At 47.2% G+C, this 13,932-nt stretch overlaps 1 protein-coding gene across 1 annotated transcript; it reads left to right on the forward strand.

The window, feature by feature from the left end:
• The first annotated feature begins 3,948 nt into the window (after positions 1-3,948).
• Positions 3,949-12,671, forward strand: RSL1D1 (ribosomal L1 domain containing 1). The gene is made up of 9 exons (XM_086691211.1): positions 3,949-4,110; positions 4,841-4,980; positions 6,250-6,388; positions 7,037-7,185; positions 7,275-7,376; positions 8,519-8,612; positions 8,700-8,825; positions 11,223-11,519; positions 12,050-12,671. Exons 1-9 carry the CDS (start codon positions 4,012-4,014, stop codon positions 12,374-12,376), a joined length of 1,473 nt encoding a protein of 490 aa, XP_086547337.1. The 5' UTR covers positions 3,949-4,011; the 3' UTR covers positions 12,377-12,671.
• The last annotated feature ends 1,261 nt before the right edge of the window (positions 12,672-13,932 follow it).

Raw genomic sequence — 13,932 nt, forward strand, 5'->3', positions numbered from 1 at the left:
GCAGGGGTTCATATTAGGAAAGTTCTAAGTGGCTTGTGAGTAACCACAGGGGTCAACACGTTTCTGCTCTTTAGGGACAGGATCACCATCCCCGCACGGCAAACCCCGTGGCCTAAATGTGTCTGGGCATCCAACCACTCATGGGCACTGGACTGCGGCGTGTAAAGGCTGACTGGAGAGAATTCTAGATCTCCTGGCCCATGGAAGTGGTTTCAGAGACACCCGTTCTATCGATGCGTCTTAAAGCAGAAAAAGAGCATCAATACCTTGGACTCGGTAGCTTTGTAATGAAGAAGTAGAGAGATCTAGGATAAATGATGGCCAGGTTACAATAAAAGACGTTTAAAGTTTTCCGAATTTAAAAAGACCTGAAAAAAAACCACAAAACGGCAGTTTCTTTGACCGTGGGAAAAACCAGGTTCTGGAAGATACTTTGTCTTTAACCTCTTTAGTGACAAGCTCATCTATTTTAAGTCTCTGACCATTTATGGCCATTGTGACCATACATGACGAATTTGAAAAGTCCTGTACTGCAGTGGCACGTGTTTTTGTTTCCTTATATTCATCCTGTAAATCCAGTCTAGAAAGTGAAATTTCTGTTACCATGAATATGTATTTCCTTTAAATTGTTTCTGAAGGCTCTTTGTGCCCAAATTCCTTGCATGAAATATTTTCCTGTTTTCTGCTAGAAATAGTTAAAACAAGGAAACAAAAACCTCGGAACTGACAAGTGTGCTGTTGCTCAATTAGTAATTTTTTATAAGACCGTATATATTTTTTTAAAGTAGGCTCCACACCCAACTGGGGTTGGTCTCATGAACCAGAGATTAAGAGTCGCATGCTCTCCCGACTGAGCCAGCCAGGCGCCCCATCAAGTACTATTTTTTATGATATGATCCTTCTGTTAAGGGTGCCTGGGTCGCTCAGTCAGTTGAGCATCTGACTCGATTTCAGCTCAGGTCATGATCCCAGGGTCGTGGGATCAAGCTCCATGTTGGGCTCTGTGCTGAGCATGTATACTGCTGGGGATTCTGTCTCCCCTCCTCTGCCCCCTTCCCCCTCTCTTGCTCGAAGATAAAAAAAAAATGCAAAAACTTTTCCCCCTCTCACTGTGCACTGGGTCCCATTTAATGTTCGTTGCACATTTTCGTAACCCATCTTACCTTTGATCTCTTAAACATTTCACTTCAGTGCCCAAATAAAGAAGCAGTAAAAGTAGTTCAAACTTAATGATATGAGTTTTAATTTTAAAGCATTTTTACGAAAAAAGTTTCATTCTCTGGTTTAAGAGTGAGGCTACTGATTATCTAAGTCTACTGGTAAAAGTTTAGCTAGAGAGGGAATGGGAAAAATTACATATTCAACCTATTTTGCATTCTATTGTGTGATTATATTGAGATTTACTATGGTGATTTAACCCCTTTTAATTGAAGTAGTCAAGTCTTTATGTTTATTTTTGAGGCAGAGAGAGACTGTATGAGCAGGGGAGGGGAGAGAGGGAGACACAGAATCTGAAGCAGGCTCCAGGCTGTAGGCTGTCAGCACAGAGCCCAACATGGGGCTCAAACCCACAAACTGCAAGATCATGACCTGAGCTGAAGTCAGATGCTTAACCGACTGAGCCACCTAGGTGCCCCGAAGTATTCGAGTATTTTGTGTTGGCTTGTAGATTTCACAAATTACTTAGAATAAAAGCAATCTCTCCATTACCAAGCTTTATTTCCCCGGGAAATACACTAAATTTTCAGAAAAAGAAATTTTTGAAAGAATTAGATTCTTAGGAGTTAATTACTATTTGTAAAGAATGTCCAGCAGACAGAACTTGTGTACAAGAGGAATTTTTTATTAAGGTAAAATGTATATCCAGTGGAATACATATAACTTTACAATGAGTTTGTCCAGTCTATACAATTATGTAGACACCCACATCAACACAGAGAACATTTCCATCACTGAAGTTCCTTTCACCCCCTTCCAGTTCATTCCTCCTGCCAAGGGGGATCACTGTTCTGCCGTGTTAGTTTTGCCTGGTTTTGAACTCCACATAAATGGAAATCACGAGGCCCTCAACTGTCTTCTTTGAAGCAACATCATGTTTTAGAGATGAATCATGTTGTATCAGTAGTTTATTCCCTATTGCCGACCAACATTTTATATTATGAATATCCCAGAATTTTTTATCCTTCCTTGAAAGGAGGTTTAATTTTGTTTCCCAATTAAGATTCTGTCATGGTTGCAAATACAGCCTTCTCTGAATTATCATTAGAAATGCAAATAAGTAAATAAACCAGAGAAGTTTCATCTTTTCTGTTTATCTGATTTTATTAAAGCTATTATCAAACACAGACCATTTAGTATTCCTAAAAGGTGGTGAAATAACATGAGCTCCCTTCTGATCTCTCTGTCAATCTTTTAAAATGTTTGTTTATTTTAGAGAGAGAGAGAGACCGAGCATAAGTGGGGGAGGGGCAGAGAAACAGGGAGGCACAAAATCTGAAGCAGGCTCTAGGCTCTGAGCTGTCAGTACAGAACCCGACTTCGGGCTGGAACTCACCACCATGAGATCATGACCTGGGCCAAAGTCGGATGGTTAACGGACTGAGCCACCCAGGTGCCCCCGTGAATCATTTTTTAAATCACAATCCGGCAATTCAACAATCTTGTATGTATAGTTTTCTCCAAGGTACAGACAAGCCATCAGCCTTGGAAATGCATTAGTTCCCTAACCTACCATTCTAGCCCCATCTCCCATCCCTCCCCTCTGCATGGCCCTTCTCCAGCCTCTTAATACCACCTGCAAACATCACTCTGCTCTTGTACCTGAATTCATGCCTTTCCTTTGGTCTAGAAATCTGGCTCGCAAACTTGAATTCAAATGACACATGTGACATCCCTAATGCTCCTCTCAGAATACCAGAAAACGCTGATACACGAGGCCTAACGTAACAACTCAATACTGTGCTAAAACGAATTCCATCTTACACAACATTCTAGAATAGACAAATAACAGTGGGTATCAATGATTTAAGAACATTTCCTCTACAAGCTGATGCCGGACAAAGTCACTATCAGGGACCAGCAGCAGAACATGCCTTCTTCCAGCTTTGCAATATGGAAGGCGGGTTTTTTGGGAAGCAAGAGACATGGAAAGCCCCCTACTCCCATTCTTTCATCTCTCAAAAATGCCCAAAGCTGGTTGCAAAAAGACTAGAACCATCCCGCACGTTCACCAAAACCTCCGAAATAAACTGTTTATTCACATGATGGAAGGCCAGTGGGCAGTTTTTAAAAATGAGGCAGGGCATGAGGTAGCGGCACAGACAACTTCCAAGAAATAAGCATTCGGAGGGAAAGGCAACGTGCAGAACAAAGAATGGGTCTACGAGGCTACGATTTGCCTAAAAAAAAAAAAAAAAAAAAGATTAAGTTTAAACCCATCATCCATAAAGAAGAAAAAGAAGAGTCGTTTCTAGACGTGCCTAGGAACATCCCCGCAAGGCTCCAGGGGAACAGGGAACAGCGGCCACCACTGGGGCTGCGGAGAGGCGGGGGACTCTACCTTCTGCGGCCGCAGGTGGTCCAGCCTGCACGCTTCCGCGTACCTGCGCTGACCTCCCGCCTTTCTGGGAGCCGAGGCCCAGGAGAGACCGGCGCTGGCTCACGACTCGCGCCCCTACCGCGTCGGCCTCCCAAGGGGCGGCGGCGGCGGGGCAGGTGGGCGGCGGGCCAGGCCTCCTCCCCCAGTTCCAGGCGCTCGCTCGAGTCGCTCGGTACAGAATGAGAGCCAGGTGTCACCGAGGCCGCTCCCGCGCCTGACGACGGAGACTCGGACAGCCGGCGCAGCCGCCAAACCTCGCCGGTGCCACATCCCCTGGCCTGATTCCCGCGCTCCCGGACGTGACATCAGGGCCCGGTCCCGCCCCCCAACTTCCGGCTGCGGGCCTGGGCTCGCGCGTGCGCACAGGGAACCCTGCCGGTACCGCGCGACCGTCTGCACGAGGTGGGAACGAAATGGAGGGTTCGGCTTCCACCCCACCCTCCTCCTCAACCGCGGCCTCCGCCACCGCTCCAGAGACCCCTGCCTCCCTGGATCAGCTGGACCAAGGGCAGGTGAGTGGTCCCGTGGGGAGGGGGGCTGGGAGGCGGGGTGGCCACGGCCGTGCGAGACGCGGGGGGCCGGGCCGGGCCCCTGGCCCTCGCCGACGTCCCCGGAGCTTTGGGAAGAGGGTCGCCGTGTCGCGTCGCGCTCAGCCTGCCCGCTCCTCCTGCGCTCGGGGGGGGGGGGGGGGAGCGCTCGCCGCCCCCAGCCCTGCGGCCTGGCCCTCCAGGTGGATGCAGGTACAGCCTGGGCTTCCGGCGTGAGATCCACCCGGCTCTGTTCCCCTACCCTTTGACTTTGGCAGATCGGGTAATTTTGCAAGCCTCCGTGACCTTGGGTTTAAAGAAAGTGTCTCTGCTGGTCTCGGTCAGGTCCCTGGCATAGAGTAATGGCCCCAGTATACGCTAGCTGCGTGTTGCCCTTTTCCTGGCGTTGCCGCCTTCGCCACCCAGTTCCCGGGAAGCATGTTCCCACCTGGCGCGATAGTCGCCTTAACGTGGAAGAAAGAGGCTCTTTTCTGTAGACGGGTGCTGAGTGGATCCTTAGGTGGTTTCTGATGAGTCTGACATTCCTCTGATCCCAAATGGCAGGATCCTGATAGAGATGGTTATGGAGGTTGCCCATTAAAATAGAATTTGAGGAGGAAAAAAAAAAAAAGGAAAAATAGACGCGAGGAGGGGACAAATGCTAAATCATAAATCAGATTGAGAATGAATTTGTTCGTGTATCTCCACGTTGCAGATAAGAAAGGCAGTGGAAGCTCTGTTGGCACATTCCAAGTCCAGGAAAAACGCGAATGGATTGCTTCTGAATGAGAATGAAAATTTCTTTTTAATGGTGGTGTTATGGAAGATTCCAAGTAAAGAACTGAGGGTCAGATTGTAAGTTCTGATTTTCTGCCTTTGCCTCTGTTACCGGCTTGGTCGTTCTGTGTGTCTGTAACCATCGCCCTTTTGTTTCTAGTGCACATTTTGCAAATTCAAAATAAAAATATGAGTTGAAATGTGTAATTGCGCCTTAAAAAAAAAAAAGAATTCACACATGCTTAAATTTTCTAAAAATGTCACCAGTTTTCTGGGGATTAATGTACAGTTCTGTTGAATCTGAAACCTGGGTTTAGAATAAATTAGTACAGCTTTTGTATTTGTATACATTCTGTTATCTTTCCATGTCATGTTAGTTTCAAGCTAAACTCGTGAGGTCCCCGACTCGCTCCTACATGCAGAGATGGTTACAGACGGCAGTGAGCTCCTTCTGGAAAACAAATCTATGGTGATCACACATTCTTCTTGCTCTAGGACTTTTAGGTCAGAGATCCCTTCTCTGCAGAGTTGCCAGACTTAGCAAATAAAAATAGAAGTAATTTTTTCGTATAAGTAGGTCCATGTAATATTTGGGACATAATTATACTAAAATATACATATATATATATATAACATGTCCTGTGTTCTCTCTGGCACCCCTGCCTCTGTGGGGTCCTTTTGTCTCCTGTCAAAAAAAAACATAAGTTTTCTGGTCCTTGTTGGTTTGTTCAGCCTTTTTTTTTTTTTTTTTTTTTTTAAGTTTATTTCAGGGGAAGGGCAGAGAGGGAGAGAGAATCCCAAGCAGGCTCCTGTGCTGAGGTTGACAAGGGGCTCAGTCTCACGAATCATGAGATCAGGACCTGAGCTGAAATCAAAAGTCAGTTGCTCAACCGACTGAGCCACCCAGGCGCCTCTTCTGCTCAGCTCTTAAGGGTTATGTTGTTTATGGAATCCAGGGTTTTCTGCAGGGTAAAGTTCTGAAGCAGAACTATCCTCATGAAACCAGGTTGTTCACATTTTAGAACACATGCATTTGTAGCATCGTATAAAATGATAACTGCGTGTGCGCTGTCTTGGGTATCTTTGATTATATGTTAAGTCTGGTTATATCTCAAATATTAATTGATATTTTGGATGCTGGGTATTTGTGATCATTTACTTGAATCTTAAATCTGTCAAGACTGCTGAAAACTAGATGTATTTTTAAATGTTCTTGGTAGAGTATTTGCTTAGCATGAATGAAGTTTGTTGAAGTGACTGAATTTATTGTATATTCTGTGGAGTAGAAACGTATATTTTGTCTGTTATAATGCTTTATCCCTCACTTCCTTCTCATGTATTTTGCAGGTCCTTGCCTCATGGTATTCGATCAGATTTAACAGATATTTGTTTACTTACCAAGGATGAACCCAATTTAACTCCTGAAAAGACAGAACGGTTTTACAAGAAGCTTTTGAACAAACATGGAATTAAAACCATTTCTCAGGTCAGGAGTGGTTAATATTTTCAGGGCAATGAAAAGATCTGATTCACTCTTTTGACTAAAGTGCTAAATCACATATTCCTGCACTACCTTATAATCTAGTATTTCTTTCCTAGGGATTTTAGTTTTTGTTTTTTTTAGTTTTTAAGGATTTTGTTCTTCAGCAATCTCTGTACCCAACGTGGGGCTTGAACCTATAACCCCGAGATCAGGAGTTGCCCGCTTCACTGACTGAGCCAGTCAGGTGCCCCTGGGAATTTAAGTTTTAATTTAATTTTTTCTTTTCGGTTCTCGCTGGCTTTGGTAGGACGGCTTCATCTTCTCTGTGATGGATGAGCCGTTGAGGTTTCTTGACCCCAGAGCTCACAGGTACAGCAGTACCTTTATTATCTTGAAGACTTCACAAAAGACTTCTCCGTTAGGTCACTGTCGTGGCTTATAGTCACCGGTGTCCTTTCTTGATGTGGGTCCCAGCCCATTTGTGCCTCCGTCGGTGAGCCCAGCTCCCGGCACATCGCGGGTTCTCGCCGCAGGTTGACTGAACTGTGTGGCTCTATGACGATTTAAGATCCAGACCCAAGTTACCGCTTGAGTGTTTCTCCTTCTTGGTCAAGTCCTTAACTTTTGGGGTTTTTCCTCTTATGTTTCTAGATCATCCCTCTGCGAACTTTAAAGACGGAATACAAACCCTATGAAGCCAAGCTTCGCCTGCTGGGCAGCTTTGACTTCTTCCTCACTGATGCGAGAATCCGGCGGCTCCTGCCGTCGCACCTGGGGAGACACTTCTATCACAGAAAGAAGTAGGTTGCCTCGCAGTGGCTGCGTCTGAGCCCCGTGGACGTCACCCGTGCGCGTGCACTGTGCTCCAAGCGCCTGCGTGTCGTTACAGGGTTCCCGTTCCTGTAAACCTTCTGGCCAAGAATTTATCCAAGGAGATCGACACCTGTATAGGCGGGACTGTCTTGAACATCTCAAAAAGTGGTTCTTGCAGGTAGGGAAAAAGGTGCTCGTGTGTGCCTGTTTAGTCTCCTGTTCATTCGGTAATAATTTTGTAAGCTGTCTCTTACAAGATCGTGTGAATGAAAACCAGATCTTTCTATTAAAACTAAAGTCCATCCCTACCAAGCATGTCATTCCCTGGAAGCAGCTACCCCTTAGAGCTTTCCACAGTGATGTAAATGGTCTCTATCAGTGTTCTCTATATAGGACTGAGGGTATACAGAATATGGATAGAGAGAGAATCACAAGCAGGCCTCACACTGACAGCACAGAGCTCAGAGCTCAGCACAGAGCCCGACACCGAGCTCAAACTCCTGAACCGTGTGCTCATGAACTGAAATCCAGAGTCAGAGGCTTAACTGACTGAGCCACCCAGGCGCGCCCCCCTCCCCCCCCCCCCCGCCTTTTAAAAATGTTTATTTATTTTTATTTTTAGAAGTATTTAGTTTTTGAGAGAGAGTGAGCGAGCGCCCATGCACACAAGCCGGGAAGGGTCAGACAGAGGGGGAGAGAGAATCCCAAGCAGCCTCTGCACTGTCAGTGCAGAGCCTGGCACGGGGCTCGAGCTCACCATGACCTGAGCCCAAGCCAAAAGTCAGACCCTTAACCGACTGAGGCACCCAGGTGACCTTAAATAAACATTTGTTTATTCATTTTGAGAGCATGCCCGTGTGCGCACAAGCATGGGGTGGGGCAGAGAGAGAGCAAGAGAGAGAATCTAAAATCTGTTGAAACCTAAAGATTATAATGTTTCTACCTTACATTTCTTTTTAGGATTGTGTATTTAGATTTCTCACATACCTGCCTGTGCTGCATTTTGAAAAACAAAAAATTTTTTTCATATATTTTTCTAATGTTCATTTATTATTGAGAGAGTGAGAGAGAGAGCGCACACAAGCAGGGAGGGAAAGGTGGGGGGGGCAGGGAGGAATCCGAAGCAGGCTCCAGGCGCTGAGCTGTCGGCACAGAGCCTGACACGGGGCCCGAACTCAAGGACTGTGGGATCATGACCTGAGTCCAAGTCGGACACTTAACCGACTGAGCCACCCAGGCTCCCCGAGAAACAAATCATTATTATTGCTTAAACAACTTATTCTTCAAAACCTTCTTGTCTGCTGCCGTGTTACATTTCAGTACCATCCGCGTTGGTCACACGGGAATGGAGGTCCAGCACATCATTGATAACATCATCGCGGTCACGAAGAGGCTTTCCCAGAAGCTGCCAGAGGTGCGGTCTTAACAGGTGCAGCAGTCGGTGGTTCGCGCAGGAGAAACGGGACGTGGACCGACAGTGTCGTTCTTGTCTCTGTTGCAGAAGTGGGAGAGCGTGAAGCTCCTGTATGTGAAAACCGAGAGGTCCGCTTCGCTTCCCATCTTTTCCTCGTTTGTCAGCTGTCAGGGCGAAGCCAAAGGAGTGCGCACTCCTAGTCAGAAGAAGAAGGTGAGTCGAACTTGAAACACCAGGTGGGCTTCCTCGCAGGCGTGATCGTGGCCCAAGGAGAGCGGGTTCCGTTCCTGCCTGACCTTCCGCGGGTTCCAGGGCTCGTGCTTTTAGGTGCCTTGTTCCCGCTTTCCTCCGAGATCACTTCATGGTGGTGTGAATGAAGTATATTGAGGTATGATGTAAATATCTTGTGTTTGTTGATCATTTTTGGTTTCCCTTGAGCGGGGTGAGTCAGCTCGGTAGGGGCCTGTGTAGCGGCAGGAGGAGCTGAAAGAAAACCAAAATCGAGCGTGTTAAGAACTTTCCTGTGGACAGCTTTGATGATTGCATGAGGCTAACAGATAGCCGTCAGTTTGGGTCTGTAGGCTTTTAGTGCTATTGGTAGAACGAGAGAAAATTATTTTGCTATTTTTTGCTCTGTTTTGGACCAGTCTCCTAGTTTGGTGACGCTTTTTTTTTTTTTTTTTTAATGTTTATTTATGTTAGAGACCGCGTGAGCGGTGGAGGGCAGAGAGAGAGAGGGAGACACGGAATCTGAAGCAGGCTCTGGGCTCTGAGCTGTCAGCACAGAGCCCGACGCGGGGCTCGAACTCAGAAACCACGAAATCATGACCTGAGCCGAAGTCAGATGCTTAACCGACTAAGCCACCCAGGCACCCCCCACCTTTTTTTTTTTTTTTTAGCCATGTTAATCATGTTCAGTGGGTTTTTAATTTTGGTATTTTAATTACACCCCCCTACCCCCCCCCCCCACCCCCTGCTTCTGGAAGTTGTATGTTTGTTCTTTTTCACACTGGCTTTACTTCTTTTAATTTCCTGTTACCTGTCAGTCCTCCTGTTCACCTTCATTGTTGGAACACTTTAAGCACAGTTGCTTCACTGTCTGGTCATTGGAGTAGTGGAGATCCTGGTATCCCAGCCTGTTCTCTGTGCCCTTTGGTTCCTTGTGGACTCGGTCATCTTTGACAATGTCGTGGTTGTCGCATTGGAACATTATTTGTAGAACTAATTTGAGGTGTAGGGTGAAGATCTTTCTCTAGAAGATTTCCATTTAAGTCTCTGGGCCTTGGCCTGGGACTCCCTGAAGGCAGATCAAAGGCTTGAGATTCCCTGAGTGATTCGGAGCAAACCATGCCGAGAATCTGCACTCCTCCACTTCTGTTCATCTTTGCCCTGAGAGCATGACTCAATAGGGTCCCAGCTTATTGGTGGGGGGGGGGTCCTCCTAGGACCCCTGCCTGGTGTGGACACTGGAGTTTGATATCTTTCCACCCACCCCACCCCCTGTTAAAACAAAAATTATTGATTAGCCAGTACTCACAGCAAAATTTGCTTCTGGACTCACTTACCCATGGGGTCCTTATTTTAGATGTCTCACAGGTAGTTGGTTCATTTATGCCTTTAAGAAAAAAAATTTTTAAGTATTTCATCCCACTTTTACTTGTTTTCATTGGGAGAATGACCCAAAATAAAAGACTGCCATTATCAGAAGCCGGACATGTGAATTTTTTTGCCATCTGTCAGCACATTGATTTGAGGAGTTTGCAAAAATGTTGGAATTGTTGGCTAACATGGAATTTACACACTATTATGGGGGTCATTTAACAGTGGTCTATGGTAAGGACAGTGGACCCCTGGTTCTATAAACTTCTTAATCTAACTGCTGCCCCAGTCTGAAGTAGGGAAAAATTATCAGTTTTTTTTCTTAAAACTGTTTTGAGATGTAATTCACATCAGAATACTCTACAATTTAGGATAATTCTTTTTTTTTTTTCCTTTTAGGTTTTTTTTTTTTTTTTTGAGAGAGAGAGAGAGTGTGTGTGTGTGTGTGTGTGTGCGTGCGTGTGTGCGTGCGTGTGTGTGCGCGCACGCGTGCCCGTTCACGGGCCAGGGAGGGACAGAGAGAGAGAGAGAGAGCGGGAGAGGGAGGGAGGGAGGGATGGAGAGGGAGAACGAACCTTAAGCACAGTCCGCACAAAGCACAGAGCCCAATGTAGGGCTTGATCCCACAACCCTAGGATCACAACCTGAGCCGAATTCAAGAGTTGGACACTCAACCGACTGAGCCACCCAGGCATCCCTAGGATAACTCTTGACTCACCTATAAATCAGATCACCTTGCAGAAGCTCTGACTGCACACCTCATTGCTTCCAAGTCCCCATATGTAGTTCTGTGAGAGCCAAGTGCAATTGAGGTTCCAGTGCTGGTGTTGTGGTTTGTTTGCTTAGAGTTGCCACAGATCAAGGCACTTTCCAGAAGCTTATGAATAATGAGAATTGCAAGTTCTAAGTCTATGACATTTATTGACCAACAAGTGTATTCCCTACTAAAGTTAGGCTTGGAGTTTGGTGTGGCTTTTTTGTTACTGGGTTTTTTGTTTGGTGTTTTGGTAGGAATTAAAGAAAAAAGAAAAACAAAAAGAGTATCGTGAAAAACAAAAGGAGAAGAAAAGAAGCAAAAGGCTTACGAAGCAGGCCAGAAAGGCCTCGTCGGCCCCGAAGAAAGAGGAGGCAGGCCCTGGGACTGGTGGTGCTCCGGTGAAGGACCCCGCACCCCCGAAGGAGGCCCGAGCGTGTGGGAAGAAAGAGAGCAGTCGAGTAAAAGCCCAGAATAAAGTGCAGGACGAATCCGAAGAGGAGCTTCCTCAACTGGTACCAATAGAGAGGACTCCAGCGAAAGAAAACGGAGAGGTATTTCTATTGGTGCTAGTGGCCGATGGCTTCAGTGCCCCCGTGTGTCAGGCAGGCCCCGCTGAGCCATGCGTGTAAGAGGCATTGCAAGGACGGGGGCATTGTTTGTCCCTAGTGTATTTCCAGCAGAATCTGTCGTAGCAAAGATCCCGAGGTCATAGATGAAACTTACCAAGTAGACCCAGAAGCCTGGGAGGGGCTTCCTTTGCCCTGTATTGGAGTGATGTGCAGTGAACACATTTGTCTGTGTATCTAGGATTCAGGGGAGGGGTGGTCATGTTAATAATTCTGGGACACATCACCTGTGGTTTTCAAAAGCAGGCCGGGGCAGACATTTGGGCACTGGTTCAGTTTCTGACAGTGAGTCCCGGATCACCACATGATTAATCTTTGGAAATGTACCAGGGCAAGGGCAAGCTTGGGTGCTGGGTCCTGCCTGTAAAACCTTTCAGACCTGGTGAAGACAGTCACTCTCGGAGTTCCATTGTCAGGGGCTGTTTTTCCCTGCACTTAACTCTTATTTTTCTTAGATGCAAAAACAAGCCGCAGGAAAGAAGTCTCCAAAAAAGAGTCCCAATCCCAGCGCACCTCGTGGGAAGAAGAGAAAGGCCCTTCCCAGTTTCGAGACCCGGAAGGCTGCGGAGCCGAAGACCCCAGGTAGCAGCCCGGGCAAGAAGCCAAGAATCAAAGAAGAGGCGGGAAAAGAACCAAACTCTTCACTGGGCAAAAAAGACCCAAGACAGGTGACCAAAAAGCCAGGGGCCAAGTTCTTCACTACTCCTAGTAAGTCTGCGAAAAAAGCCCCCCACGCCCCCAAACAGTGGCCCAAAAAGTCCAGAGTGCCCCAGTCGACCTAAAAATCAGAGACTCAAGCAGAAGGAATCCTCCAGACTCCCTAAAGAGCTTTTTAAAAAATGCCTGGATCCCGCCCCTGCCCGGCGCAGTCTCCTCGAGGAGTGAGGCCCAGACTTAAATACTTGTTAAAACCTCCGCAAGCAATTCTGACGGATGTTGGTGGGCGTGGGAAAGAGTAGTTGTGAAGGAGACCCATTTTTTAAGTTGCTTTTCCATGTATTTGCTAATGTAACAGAGGGAAAATACAGTGCTTCTGTGTGGTTGCTTGTTATTAAAGTGTAACGGCTTCTGAGGAAACTCTTGGTGCTCCCTATCTTGTTGGTTTTCCTTGAATCCCTGCGATGTGACCCCTGTCCCCGTCTGCTGTCACCGTGGGTTTTGCCTAGGCTCCATTACCCCAGTTTGTGCGAACCTTCCCAGCCCTTGTCCGCCGGCAGGGAGGGGCTCGCTGCCTGGCACTCAGCTGTGCAACTTACAAGAAGCCCTCGGCGGGTTTCGGAATCAAATAGTCGATGTTGGTGGTAGTCGGCCCGGGCCGGGGCCGCCGAGGGGGCGTGCACTTGATGAGACTGGTTAACAGGGAGCCGTTTTCAGAGACACGGAGTTGAATCCCGCCTGCTAGAGACCAGAAATCCTTCTAGCTTTGTCATCTTTCTCCAGACCCTTCCTCGGCCTGTGTGGATTCGCTCGCGTGTGCCGACTCTAGGCCAGGAAGCTGGAGAGGGTGGACTGTGGATTTGGGGTGACTCAAATGTGTTCTGAGGTAGTCAGTGACTTTTCAGGTGCTTGGCCTTTCCCTCGATTTGAATCAGGGTCCCCATCCCTGGTGGTAAGCGATGGGTCCCTGTCCTAAAGGGACGAATGTGAGGCACGCTTTCAGGGATCACGTGGCTCGGGAAGCAGTCAACTTGCAGACCGTCTTCCATCAAATTAGAGGAGGGAGAGCTTTTGCTTTTCAGACGTTAACTTACAATCCTCAAATCCTCTCAAATAACACTACTTTGTAATTCCGCTGTCCTTGTAGGCTTTCAAGTACACATTTCACATAGAGGATTAGCACAGTCGCTTTGAATTTCCCGCAGAAACGTCCCACGGCAACAGGCCAGCCTTGTTTCACATCTTGAGACGTGAAGGTGAAGTCCTCTTTGGCGTGGGTCATCGCGTACACAGTGCTGCTCCTCTCTACGTGACCTGATGGGGGGAGGGGACAGCATTCGGTCTTTTACCCACCCTCCACCCAACCAATAAGGATTCTGTGACACAAGTGATCTCTTTGGTCTGTGGCTTCCTCCTAATGGAAATGTGGGGCAGCTGCTTACCTTCCTGTCCTTTGTACATCAGGGGTCACTCAAGTTATGTTGAAAACAGCAGATTTATTTTAAACTTCTTAAGCAGGAGGCTCATTTTCTGACAACTGGAAACCACGGGTCGGGAATGGGTCAAAATTCTGAATTGCAACAACAAGGCACAAATCCAGCTGCTAGGTCTCTAAGGCTCAGGCGTGTCCCCAGCTGGCCGATAGGGCTGCGACCTGGGGCCGAGAGGAGCGGGAAACCGC

This window comes from Puma concolor, chromosome E3, assembly GCF_028749965.1.
Source record: "Puma concolor isolate L17-30 chromosome E3, mPumCon1.1.hap2, whole genome shotgun sequence".
In the NCBI taxonomy this organism is placed as follows: Eukaryota; Metazoa; Chordata; class Mammalia; order Carnivora; family Felidae; genus Puma; species Puma concolor.